General features: G+C 34.5%; 1 protein-coding gene and 1 long non-coding RNA gene across 17 annotated transcripts in view; one reads left to right on the forward strand and one right to left on the reverse strand.

Moving 5' to 3' along the window:
- IKZF2 (IKAROS family zinc finger 2) overlaps window positions 1–14,420 on the reverse strand; it is a 156,021-nt gene that overhangs the window by 17,379 nt on the left and 124,222 nt on the right. For all 15 annotated transcript variants that reach the window (XM_009182986.4, XM_031651490.1, XM_009182985.4 and 12 more), the window contains one exon: window positions 5,363–5,500. In XM_009182986.4, coding sequence (XP_009181250.1) covers window positions 5,363–5,500 — 138 coding nt within the window. The remainder of the gene's footprint in view (window positions 1–5,362; window positions 5,501–14,420) is intronic.
- Window positions 1–14,420, forward strand: part of LOC103876496 — a 45,071-nt gene that overhangs the window by 9,495 nt on the left and 21,156 nt on the right. For both annotated transcript variants that reach the window (XR_001893794.1, XR_635755.2), the window contains one exon: window positions 14,118–14,243. This is a non-coding gene — a long non-coding RNA (uncharacterized LOC103876496). The remainder of the gene's footprint in view (window positions 1–14,117; window positions 14,244–14,420) is intronic.

Below are 14,420 nucleotides of genomic sequence, written 5' to 3' on the forward strand. Positions count from 1 at the left end.
ACTCTTGTTATCAAGAGAAGGAGGAAGGGATGTCAGGCAGGCAAAAACAACAGATGTCTTCTATATTGTTGCAAATTTTCTCCATGTTACCCGATCTAAAAAAAAACTTTACAGTTATCTTAGTTATTTTCTTGACAGGATTTGGCAGTGCTGACACTTGCTTTGGCTTCTGTGAAATCACTCTTTCCATGTCCCTACTCTGCTCTTACTCATCTTCATGAAATTTTTTTCCTGCTAGTGTGTTCTTGGCCTTCTTGATGTCTCACTCTGTACTTATCCGTACTGCCTTATTAAAAACTACTATGTTGGGCCACTACATAAATTATGATGGATCCTCTTTGTTTACTACTCAGACCCCTCTCAAGAGCTTGAGATCTATATATTTAACTTCTTCCTAGACAGTTTTACTTGGCTATTTCATAGGGACATAAGAGAATATAGTATAAGAAGTAAAATCTCCATTTACCTTTCTGTCTTCTATTTTCCTAATTACCATATCAGTGAATGACACTACTATTTACCCCATCAGCTATGCTGGTCACCTGTGGAAAATCCTAGATTTCTTCCTTTCACCCAGACTTCTGCCTCTCCTCCTCCCTACCACATCTCTTTACAAACACACATGGAGGTACCCCAAGTGTTTTAGATGCTACATTGGTAGCTGTTCACACATGTTGTTCTTTCTTCAGGAAACACCCTTCTCCATTTATTAGTTCACATTTTTGCTTTTCAAAACTAAGCTCAAACATAAATTTCGTGGGAAATTCCTCTTGGATGTCCTGCTGATTTAGGTATGTCCTCTCTATCTCCATAATGCTTATCACATAGTACTATAATTGTTGTTTTACTGGTCTATCTTCCAATAGCTGGTAAATAACCTCAGGGGTGGCATTCTGTTGTATTTGTGTCTCTAATACCTTTTATGATAAGAGAGAGATAATATTCAATGGATGTTCACTGAATGATGTCACCCAATGGAAATAAGTCAAAAAAGCTTACTCCAAAGTTTGGGGGTGCCCAATAATGCCTCTATACTCAGTGAAAAAGAACCTCCCTTTCCCCAACAATTCAAAGCATAAACCTAACAATATATATAGATTTTAAGCTGGCTATCCTTCTGCTTTGCACTTTCATTCTCATCTTTAGGTTGCAGTAAAACAGGTAATAACATAGTTTGATTTTAAAGTTTTTTCTTCAAGCTGAATAGACTTGAAAAAGCAACATAAAGATAATATTGAACAAGATAATCTGCCATAAAACCTAATTAAATAAGATAAATAATCTGCCCTAAATCCCAATTAAATAAATAAGCTCATCAAACCCAATTAATTATATAAATTATCTTTCATAAAACTCAATTGTTATCATTATTTCCAAAAGTGTGAGTCATGATATTCCTCCTTTTTCCTCAAACTCAATCAACTTTTCTAAGAACATTTTATTCTACCTCCTAAATATGTCTTCAATATTTCACCTTGTTCTCTTCTCTTGCTGTTGCCTTTTCATCTTTTTCTTGGCATTCTCATTTCCAGTCTCTCCTCATACCCTACCCCCTGCCTGAGGTAGGCATTTATCATGTATCCTCATTGGAGACATTTTTCTTGATTTGACTACCTCATTAATAACAAATTTGGTTACCCTAGTGGCCCCCCATCAGTTACACAATGAAATTCAAACACTAGATTAGCAGAGAAGACTCGGTCTTTGCATCACAACCTACTAATTCAGAAGCTTCACTTCCTACCACTCCTTAAACTGCAGTTACATTCAACATCAGAGAAGCTGTTAATTATCTTTTATATCTCCAAGCCTCTTCTTCTCCCTGAATATACATTTTCTGTATCCTGCCTGATTTATGCAATTTTTACTCATCTCTCATGTTTGGATTGAACACTCCTGCATGTGAGAAGCCTCTCTTGACTTTGTTCCAGAGTTAGGTTAATTCTGCATCTATGTTCCCACAGAACTGTGTATGTATCTTTATTAGAGCTTTTGCTCCATTGTATTTTATTTTCTTAAAGTATGTATTTCCTACCAGACTATAAAGTAAGTGTATTAAAAAACTGTGTCCATTTATTTTTATATCCCAGAATGTTCCATATAACTTGGCAGATAGTAAGCTCTTGATAAATGTTTTCTGAGTAAAGTGAAAAATGCCTCTTTTTCTTTAAAAAATTCCATACTAGAAGAACAGCATAGGGAAAAACATGTTTTGGAAAAGACAGACTAGGAAATATAACTATGTCAGATATTTTTTAAAAACGAGTAATAGTTAAATCATTTCATGGAGCTAATGGCAACCAAAATGATGGCAACTCTCATATCTACCACAAAAAAGGGAAACAAATAAATAAGATACAGCAAGAGAAGGGGATAAATGTAAGTTTTATCGTGGTTCTGTTTAAAAAGAGACATATGCCAAGCTATTTATATGAGACATATGTTAATGATGAACTCTAGCAGCATTTTACAGAACCATGTTTTTCTCTTACAGTATTTATCAACTCCTACCTCATATGGCCAATTTCCCATTAAGCATGTTAATAAAAGGAAGAGAAGATTAAGGATAATCTCAAATTATTGTTACAACAAACCCAGAAAAAGTACAGTATGAAATGGCATGAATATAAAATTATGTGGTTAAAACGATATCCAATATTTAAGAATATTTGGAGGCCGGGCGCGGTGGCTCAAGCCTGTAATCCCAGCACTTTGGGAGGCCGAGACGGGCGGATCACGAGGTCAGGAGATCGAGACCATCCTGGTTAATATGGTGAAACCCCGTCTCTACTAAAAAGTACAAAAAACTAGCCGGGCGAGGTGGCGAGTGCCTGTAGTCCCAGCTACTCGGGAGGCTGAGGCAGGAGAATGGCGTGAACCCGGGAGGCGGAGCTTGTAGTGAGCTGAGATCCGGCCACTGCACTCCAGCCTGGGCGACAGAGCGAAACTCCGTCTCAAAAAAAAAAAAAAGAATATTTGGTTCTATAAATGGTATCAGAAGCTACCCTCAACCCCTTATCCTCTTTGGTTTTACCCTCTGCTCTACCTACCCAGTGCCCCTGCCTCTTTCCCACTTTCCTCCACTTGGTTCCAGCTTTCGCACCACCTGTAAAGGGCCTATGCCTGTGGAGGGCTAAGCAATCTGGGGAACAGGGGTTAAGACTGAGGCCCTAGTTGTTTAGAAGACATATCTTTGCTTTCCCCAAAATGCACTTGTTTAAATTTTTCATTAGCATTTGATTCTCTAAAAGTTTATTCTGCCAACAGATAATTAAATGTTGATTATAATAATTTATTTACATTTTACCTCCCTATTACCATATAGTCTTTTAGGAGTATGTATGCAATACAGAATTCCATAAATAACTAGGAATGCAAAAATAATAAAGTTGGAAATGCATAACCCCATCAAATGTCAGAACTGTAATGGGAGAACATCATATAGAAAAACTAGTAGCAATGCCATAAGGTGTTTTGGGGAAGATTTGGTATTCCCCTAAGCTTCCATCAGCTTCCTGCCTCAACTTACCCTTAAATCCAACAATTTAAATAGTAACAGTGTGTTTGGTCAGCAAATGAAACCTCTAATGCTTAAGTTATTGCTGGTAAATAACAAATTTATAGGGAATAGCACATTTACTGTTACTGAGTTATTTAATGTTCTCAAATGTTAGCGGTAAAGTAAACCATTTGTTGGGCATTTATTACACATCTCATCACATTTAATCCTCAAACCCAGCCTGTGAGTGACACACCCAGACACCATGTAGCCAGAGCAGGTTTGGCAGACTCCGACACACACCATTTTGTAATCTCTACGTTCTAGATCCTATGCTATCGTCATCAGTCCAGGTAATGCAAGCTTGAAATATCACATTTACCAAGACTTGATACACAGATAGGTTTGTAAAAAATGTTAATGATGATAATATAAAAATAAATGGACTTGATCAAAACAATCAATAGAATTAGATTCTTTAGATTATAGAAACTAGAAGGAAACATTTCAGTTGTTCAGAATAACAAGAAAAATTTTAAATTAAAAAAATCCCCAATTCAACAACACATAATCACTAGCTGTCCAACACACACAGTTCCACAGTATATACTCTATAAAACAAACAGAAAACCCCAGAAATAATCCTTGACCTGGCTATGTCTAAGCCAATACATAGATATTTATATTTTAAAAGTGACTGTGCAATCCCCAACTATACCATTTAATACTGGGCAAACCTTTTTTAAATAAAAGATATACAAGTAGCCAGGTGCAGTGGTTTACACCTGTAATCCCAGCACTTTGGGAAGTCAAGGCGGGCAGCTCACCTGAGGTCAGGCATTTGAGACCAGCCTGGCCAACATGGCGAAACCCTGTTTCTACTAAAAATACAAAAATTAGCCAGGCCTGGTGGCACATGCCTGTAATTCCAGCTACTCAGCAGGCTGAGGCAGGGGAATCGCTTGAACTTGGGAGGCAGAGGTTGCAGTGAGCTGAGATCGCACCACTGCCCTCCAGACTGGGTGGCAAAGTGAAGAGTCCATCTCAAAAAAAAGAATAATAAAATAAAAAATAATTTTAAAAAATAAATAAAATATATACATGTACTAATAAGTTGAGATTTTTGTCTTTGTAAAAATAAAAGTTATCACTATACAAATCTAATTAGTAAGACAAGACAGACACTACAAATCTTAAGAATTGAAATTCAGCACATGTACCCTAGAACTTAAAATATAATAAAAAAAATAAAAATAAATAAAAAAAAAGAAATTCATTATTTTCCTATATAAGGCTGATTATTAAAATTAACTTTTCAGGAACAGAGAATTATTCATTGATAAACCTTAGGGATTGTCTTCCTACCTGCCACAGTGTAGTTAGAGATGAGGATGTTTTGCTTGGAGAATGTTTTTTATGGAGAGAGATGGTGTCTAATTTTGGTCTAGATTGTTTTGCACATTGTAGAAAGCAAAATCAGTAATTTCTCAGAAAAATTAAAGGGCCGATTGGAGAAATTTCAAATTATATGACTGATCACTTGCATTCTTTAAGGCAACCTACAAACTAACATGGAACCAGCTCTAACTATCTGGTTAGCTAAATGAAAAAGAAGAGTAAACAGCACCTGCCTTTGGTATATTAAATGTTGGTTGCCATTATTATGCTAAGTCAAATGTTATCAGAAATAATTTGGGAATATTGCAAAATTTCAATATAGATTATCTGCAATGTACCCCAAAGCTCAACTCATTTAAGTTAAAGTGATCTAAAATAGTTTTAAACAGCATAAGATTTTATCTTCATGTTGAACTACAAAAGCAGTAGGGGGAAATAAAAATGATGAATCCAATTTCTACCCACCATGGTGACTCATGACCTGCCCAGCAGCCTCCATGCTGACATTCTGGAGATAGTTGTGGCAGCGTTCCTTGTGCTCCTCCAGTGAACTGCGCTGCTTGTAGCTTCGTCCACAGTAGTTGCACTTGTGAGGTTTACCCACTGTGAAGAGAACTCAAGGTCAATGTGCTGTCAGTCCCATCCACATTCAAAGCAAAATCAATAGCTAACTTTTGATAGTCTAGGGGGAAGCACTCATATAATTTTCAGACTTAAATCTCTTCCTCCTTTACATTCCCATTTTGGCAAGAAAAGATAATACATTTCTACCAAGACTAAAAGACAACAAGAAGACAGGCGGATCGTACCTCTGGCAACAGGGAAATACTGAATCAAATTCTTGCTCTGACTGTATTCTAGACCTTGAGGGCCTGATGATCAATCTTCAAATTATCTGACTCTTAATACATTGACTCTCAGCTTTGACTCATTAAAAGACAAATCAGGAGTATCCTAGATACATCATAAGTTTTTTTTTTTCTTTCTTTTCGGGTAAGGGCAGAGAATTTTACAGAAGAAAACTTAAAATGCAACAACTTGAAATGTCACCGTTTAATAAACAGATTATTCTTGGGTACCAAGAAGATTAAAAAGAATTCAAGTGGTGAGAAAAAGTACAGATGAAAGTAGTTTCCTTTCTTTTCACTTTGGTAACAACTATTCACACATGCAAAATTTTGTGGCAGATAAGTATATTCTCCCTCATCAGCTTTCATAATACCAAGAATTAACCTACTAGGTGCTTTGAGTCAGGATTATTACACAATATGTAGTTATGAAATGATAGTAATAGTTTCCAAAACATCTCACATTCAGGAAATGAATTATTCCCTAATAGCTAGGGAGCCATTATCTCAGTGTCATTATCTCAATACATCTGTTAAAATACTAAGATGTTCAGTAAAAAAAAAAAAAAAAAAAAAAAACAACTTTAAAAAACAAAGTAAGAAGAAAAATATAATCTCTACAAAAAGAAGCATGTTTTAATGCATGACTCTTCATATGGACATCACAGAGCACTTTGACTCTTGGTTTTGAATGAATACAGAACAACATAAAACCCCAGGTGGTCTGTGCCAAAGCCCTCAGTAGTAAAGCACAGTGTGATCCTCGCCCATGTCTCTATTTGACTCCCATAGGAATTATTTAGTTTTGCCCAGAGAATAACAGACAACTCTTTTTCATGACCAAAGATAGCATCCCTAACTCGTCATCTTATAAACCCATGCTATGACATTGGTCACAAGAGGAATTGAAATACTGTAACAAGGCAAGGTATTCATGGCTGCCTAAAAGTTTCACAGTACTAACGAAAAAGAAAACTACACCAAATCTTTTTTTGGGGGGGGCAAAATTTTAATAGAATGTAATTGAGGTACACATAAATTAAGATCAGTTATTTCATAATCATAATTGTTTGTAAACTATCATAAAATCTATTTATGGAGTGATTATTCAGTTTTTAAAAAATGTTTGGCAAACTAGCTTCTATTTTTTGGAACCATGGATTTCTGGGAAGTAGCTGATAATACTGTGCAGAACTTATATCACCATGTGACAGCATTAAAAATACAAGAAAATAAGTTTTGCTGAAATCATCTAGTGTAAATAATATAAATAAATTTACATGTAATTATGTCCCAAGATATGGGACTACATAAGAAAAAGTATCTGTTTGCGATTCGCATTACTCAATTTTGGGTTGTTCTGTAATATTTCTCTAGAAATAGTAAAAATTTACACTGAACAAGCTTATTAACCAATTAATACTTATTAAGCGCTTACATTGAAGCTAATAGCCCACTGTAAACTACTTCAGTCATTTTCTGGTCTTCCCTGGTATTAGTCCCATCACATTATGATGCCTCTGTTGTACCATGAGCATGTTCTCCAATACTTTCTTCCTCTTATTTCTTTAAGCAATCATTGTATCTTATCAATTTAATTAAAACATGGTTTTTCATTCTACTGCCCTTGGCTCACAACCCTCTAAAAGTCCCAACTCACCTGATAAGAAAGAAGAGACATGAAGTTTTTACTGTTTTCTACTCATTTTTTACTACACTCATTACTATAGCATCTGCTTTAATTCAGCTTCTTCCATTTTGTCCTCTATTTTAAAGCATCACTCCTTCCTCTTCATCCCATCATTGAATCCAACAGGGATTTGAGTTGGGCTTTGTTATAAAAGTACAACTTTAATTTTCCCAACTCTTCATCTCCATTCTATTCCAGCAACCCAATTATTAGGTGACATGTTGGATTTGGACATTTCTTACAACTACTCTATTTCCAATAAATTTGTTCTGGAGACAATCTATCCTTTTACCTCTCTCATTCATTCAATACGTATTTAGTAACAGACTACTGTGCATCAATGCTGACGAGGCTAAAATGTAAAGTGGAAAACAAATTCCCATGGTGCCTATCCATATGCAACTGACAGTCTGGTGAGGAAGACAGACATTTAATAAATACACAAGCAATATATTATAAATTGTGGGCAGTTACATGGAGCAAAAGAATGCTGTCGTAATATAACATGGGGAAACTAGTTTGAAAAGGTTGAACAAGGTCTGTTTGAAGTAGGAACATTTCAGGTGATAACTGAAGAAAAAGTAGTCATTATACAGAGGGGAGTGGGGGTGCAAAGGCAGGATTTCAGGATTTCTGAGACCTGTAGTCATTTATTTTCTTCTATATACTTAGCTCCTTCAAAGTCTACATTCTGCCCTTACTACTCTTTTGAAAATTGTTTTCAGACATCACCAACAATCCCTGCAAATTCAATGGCTTTACTATCTCCACAAGACCATTTCTTATCCTTTTTATACTATTTCTGAAAAATAAAGTTTATAAAAATATTATTTATACTTACTCCCTATATATGTATTTATCTGTACATGTTTATCTTTAAAGTAATACATAATTAATATGTATAACATATATATTCATATAAAAGGACCAATATTTCACTACCTTTATTTTTATAATAGTTATTATTATTATTACTACATATTGTCACCAACTGAAGCAGACTTTTTCTCGTATTATGGAAACATTTTTGAAAAGTCAATGGTCTCTGAATCATTAAATCCGTAGACTTTTATTAATCCTTTATCTTCCTAATCTCTTGGCCACTATCAAGCTTTCTTGTGTCTTGGGTCTCCTGTTTTAGCGTCTGAGATCAGATCCTACATTCCCCCCACTGCTTCTCAGTTTTTTCCTAACTTGCAAATGTGTTACATACACCCCTTCAGATATTGTTCTCAGTACAATGTTCTCCCTCTTTGCTCTCTAAATGAAGTGCTCATTTTTATGAAACATCCACATCAGGTCAAGAATAATTTCCCATGTTTGTAAGCTCCAACTGGCCATGTACATCTTTGAATATCTGAGTGAATCCCTTCCCTACAACAAAAACAAAGAGCATCAGGACACAGCTGTCTCCTCTGCTCTCACAGAACTCTGTTCATACTCTGTTGATGCATTACTTATAACAACTGTGTTGTAATTATCAATTTCATATCTATTTATTTCCCTAGTCCAAATGATGAGCCTCATAAGGACAGAGATCTTGTTTTACTCAATTTTAAATTGATAATACATATCAAGTTATTAAACATAGGAGACAATATGTATTTGCTGAATGACTACTTCAAATCCATACTTTCAACTGCCTTTTGAGTCTTGCCTCATGGATATTCCCCCAAAAGCAAATCATTCAAAATACCCACAACTATCTTCCTCCACAAAACTCCCTCTTTGTTCTGACTGCCCTCCTTTGCTAGCATTACCACTGTTCTAATACTCAAGATTCACAACAGTGCACCACTTTTTTACTTTCTACCTCTTTTCCTACTTCAAATCGCTGCTAAATTCTATATACTGGACTCGTAAAATGATTCTCAATTTGATCCCTTCTTTTCATTCTCACAATCAATATCCTAGTTCAGGCCTTCATTATTGCTCACCTGGGCTGGCATAATAGACTTCAAATAGGCTTTCTCTTCCCATGTGTAATTATTTTATTCCTCTCTCCAACAACCTTCAATAACTGTTAACTTTTATTGAACTAAGTTGAAATCCCTTTACCTGGCATTCAGCACCCGATACAATCTGGTCCCAAAGTGCACATCCCACTCCTACCCCAGGCTCCAGTCAAAATTACTTTGCACCTACACTTCTGAGTCTTGTTTTTTGCTGTAATGGCCTCACATGATTCCTACCTCTTGAAATCGTCCGCATCCTTCCACTTCCAACCTCCTTAACTCTGTTCCATTTTAAAGTGATCTTTCTCACTAAAGAACTATTCCTGTATTGACCCTCATGCTTAGAACGCTTTCAAAACTCTATCAGTCTATCTTACATTATTTGTGACTTTTACACTGGTATTTACACACCAATTTTCATCTTCATGTTAGATCTTGACCTTTTTGAGAAATTTTAACCATATCTTATGTATCTTTGTAACCTCCAAAGAGTTTAGCAGGGTGCTTTGCTCACAGAAAGAACTAATCAGTGCAGTTTTTATGAGTGAGACCATCTCGAAACTTTTAAAATAGCTTTCTCTCATTAGTTTTTCTTAAATCTTTTTCTAATTTCAAATGTAAAACATTCACATAAAAATTTTTTAATCACCAGTAAAATCCATAATTATATCATTTAGAAATAACTGTCTTTGGTATTTCAGTATCATACTCATGCTTTTTTTAATGCATGCAAAGATAAATTTTGGTGTGAAAATGAGTTATTTTATACACTGTATTTTATAACCTGTTTATTTTATTGAACAGTATATTTTGAACATTTTCCCATATTATGAAGTGATATTTTTGTTGCTGTTGTTAGGTAACATTTTCTCCCAGATTCTAGAGTTACGGTAATGCTGAATTATTCAGTTTGCCTAGCATTCTGAGTCCTTTTCTTTTATTAGTTTAATGACTATTTTTCTTTTTACCATAGTTAGATATGCCTATAAAAAAAATCAAATAGTCCCAAGTGGCATTTAATGAAATACACAGTCTCTTCCCGGTGCTGCCCTACCTGCCCCCAAGCAATCTAATCGAAATCCCAAAAAGCAACCATTTTCAGCTCCTTCTTCTGGGGATTATATTCATATTTCTAAATAATATATAGGTTATTTTTATTCATTGGGTTTAGAGACAATCTACTGCTTCTGTGTCTTGGTAGTTAAGGATTCAGCTCTTACAAACACCCTCTCAGTTCTCACTTCTGTGGTCTTTCAATAGTTACATAATCATTTCTGATAATAGTATAGAAATGGAAATTTCCAGCAGTCACAGAAATATTAATCATAACATACTATTTGGTTCAACAGTGATTACATTTCCTTTTTTGTGCAGCTTTTAATTTTTCCTAGAGTTAATAATCGTCTCACTTTTTATTTTGCTTGTGTTTCTGTATCCAGTCCACTTACCCCCCTCCTCTGAGGTTCTCACACCTTACTGATAACTGTTCTAAACACTCAGAGTCCAAAACAATGTCCTAGGTCCTTGCCAACCCCACTTTCCTCTTGCTTTTCTCACAACCATTGGCACTCCTTTCCCCAGTTGGAACTGATGGTACCCTGGGTTTATTACAGGGTTGTTATCCAGAACTTTCCTTTGTCTCCCTCATGGTTAGTCTTTTGCTGCCTGAACCCCATGTTTTCCTCTTTGTTGGGTTTAGAATTTCCAAGTTGAAAGTCATTTTCTCTTAACATTTTGAAGACTTTTTTCCACTGGGCTACTAACCTCCAAAGTTTCTTTTTAAAAGTATTATATAAATGTAGCTTTATATGTGTCCTGTTTGTCTGAAAGCTCTTAGTAACTTCAGTTTGTCACTGATGTTCTGAAATTTCTGAAATATGAATGTATATCTTCGGTCTAAAGTCTCTTATTTGGATGTTTGTCCCTTACCTCTCAAAAAACACATGTTTGTACTATATATAATAAGTATATACTATTTCATATATTACAGAATATTTACATATATACAGATAAAGCATATAAATATGTGTTTAACATCTCTTCACATAATTACTATAGTTGTCAAAAGTCTATGGCTATTTCAACTTAATTTTTATATATGGCATAAGAGTCTTAGACCATTCTTTTCAAAAATATGGGTATTCAATTGTTCTAGACCCATTTGTAGAAAACATTATCCTTTCCCCCCTTAAATTATCTCAGTACTTTTGCTGAAAATCAACTGATCAATTTGGGGTCTATTTCTGGACTCTATTCCATTCCATTAATCTCTATGTCTATCCTTAAACCAACAGAGCAAGTGTTAGGATAAAGTTGGAATCAGGTAGTGCAAGTCATCCAAATTTGCCTTTTCAAAACTATTTTGGCTATTTTAGGTCTACATTTCCAAACAAAGTTTGAAATCAGTTTGCCAATTTCTGTTAAAAAGTCTGTTGGGATTTTGACTGAAATTGCCTTGAACTGACAGACTCAATTTCAGGAGAAACCAACATCTTAACAATACTGAATCTTTTAAATCATGATAATGTCTCATCTCTCCATTTATTGAAGTCTTTAATTTATCTCAGCAATGTATTATAATTTTAAGTGCACAGTTCTTACACATATTACTAAATTTATCTCTAAGTATCTCATACATTTTGGGATGTTATGATCAATGGCATTGCTTTCTAAATTCCAATGTCCAACTATTAATTCCTAGCATATAGAAATACATTTGATTATTCTCAGTATGTCAAATAAATATGTGCATTACCATGTTTATTACATCATTATTCACAATAGCCAAGATATGGAATCAACCTAAGTGTCCACCTTTTCTTTTTACATTCATCAAATGATAACCTTCATTATGAGGAAGTTCTTTTCTACTCTATTGCTGAGAAATTTTATAATACATGAATGCTGAATTAAGTCAAATACTTTTTCTGCAACTTTAAAGACAAACTAAAATCTTTTCTTTTTTAGTCTGTTAATATGGAAAATTACATTGAGTGGTATTTTTTTTCGCCCAATGTTAAACCAACTTTAAATTCCTAAGATAAATCCCACTTGGTCATGATATATTATGCTTTTTATATATTCTAGATTCAATGTGTTAAAATTTTAAGGACTTTTGCATCTGCATCATGAAGAATACCATTATGTAGTATTTTTTTCTTGTAATGTCTTTGATTTTGGTGTCAGAGTAATGTTGAACATAATTTGTTTGGAGGCCTCCCTCCCTCCCTTTTCTATTCTCTAGAGGAATTTGTTCCTTTAATGTTTTTCTTAAATTACATTTTCCTTAAATGTTTGACAGAATTTACCAGTGAAGTCATCTGGAGTTTTCTTTGCAGGAAGGTTTTTAACTTCAATTTCAATTCCTGGAATAAATATAGGCTATTCAGAGTATGTATTTCTTCTTGAATGAGTCAATAATTTCTATTTTTTATTTCATCTAGCTGAATTTGACATAAAGTTATTCACAATATTCCCATATTATGCTTCCAATGGCTACAGGATTTTTAGCGATTTCCCGTTTTTATTCTGGATGATGCCAAATTATGTGATCTTTTTATATTGATTGGTCTTGCTAGAGGTTTATCTACTTTATTGATCTTTTCATATAATCAGTCTTCAATTTCACTGACTTTTCTCCATTATTTTTGTTTTACTCTTTCATTGGTTTCAGTCTTTATCATTTTTATTTTTTTTCTTAACATACTTTGGATTGATCTTGTTCTTTTTAAATCTCTTAAGGAAGCTTAAGATCATTAGTTTGAGATTTTCTTCATTTCCAATATAAACTAAGTGTCTAAATTACAAATTTCCCTCTAAGCACCACTTCTACACATCATGTTCATGTTTTCCTCTATATTCTTGAATACATGGAGTATATATATAATGGTTGTTTTATCAACTTTGTCTTCAAATTCCACTATTTGGGCCATTTCTGGATCTATTTCTATTGCTTGATTATTCTCCTGATTATAAATAATATTGTCTATGTTTTTGCATATCTGTTAGTTTTTTAATGGAATGCTGGATATTGTGAATTTTCCTTTAATTGATTCTAGATTTTACTGCATTTTTTTACAATGTGATTGACTTATCCCAATATGCAGTTATGTTACTTGGAATTACTTTGATCCTTTCAAAATTTACTTTAATGCTTGACAGCAGGTCCAGAGCATGCTTTCGTCTAAAGACTAGCTTAGCTCCAGTACTAAGGCAATACTCTTCGAAGGACTTTACTCAGTGTCTTGCATATTACAAGACTTTCTCACTTTGACTGGTGAGAATTAATTATACCCAGACTTCTATGTGTTCCAGAAATTACTTGGCCTTCTGCTTCCTAGTGTTTCTTTTCCCAACTTCGGGTAGTTACCTCGTACAGATAAGTAGATAACTATTTAGCCAAAGAATCAAGGGAGCCCTCTACTCTGCAAAACTCCAGAACTTTTTCTGTGCAGCTTCCTCCAATGTGTTACCCTGCTTTGCATGCACTAAAAACACTGGTCTCCCTGGTCTCTGATCTGTCTTCTCAATTCAGCAAGACTACCTGGCTCTGGGTTTGATGTCCTTGAGCTATGGCCTGGAAATCGCCTCAAGAAAGTAAGTTGGGGGCATAGGACTCACAAGTTTGGGTTTTTTTATTTTTATTTTTCTCTCTCAGGGACCACAGTCTTGCATTGTTTATTGTTATTGTCTAAAATTTATCTAATATATTTTGTCTAATCTTCTAGTTGCTTGAGTTGGGAAGATAAATCTGGTCCCCGATACTTCTTCATGGATTAAATGGATTTTTTAAATTGGATTAAATACCAAGAAGTCACACTAACTTTTAAAGTTTTAGCACCAATACAATTCAGGTAACTGAAATAGTTTCCTATAAATACAATCTTAAGATGTGTTACAATACTAAGGATTCTACGACACAAAAGATAGCAGTGTTTCTCAATTGCCTCAAAAGTCAACATACAGTCTTTTCTTTGACATATTGTCCCTCACCAATAGCCCTATAGTAACAAAAATGAGAGATTTACTGG

This window comes from Papio anubis, chromosome 10 (genome assembly GCF_008728515.1).
Source record: "Papio anubis isolate 15944 chromosome 10, Panubis1.0, whole genome shotgun sequence".
NCBI lineage: Eukaryota > Metazoa > Chordata > Mammalia > Primates > Cercopithecidae > Papio > Papio anubis.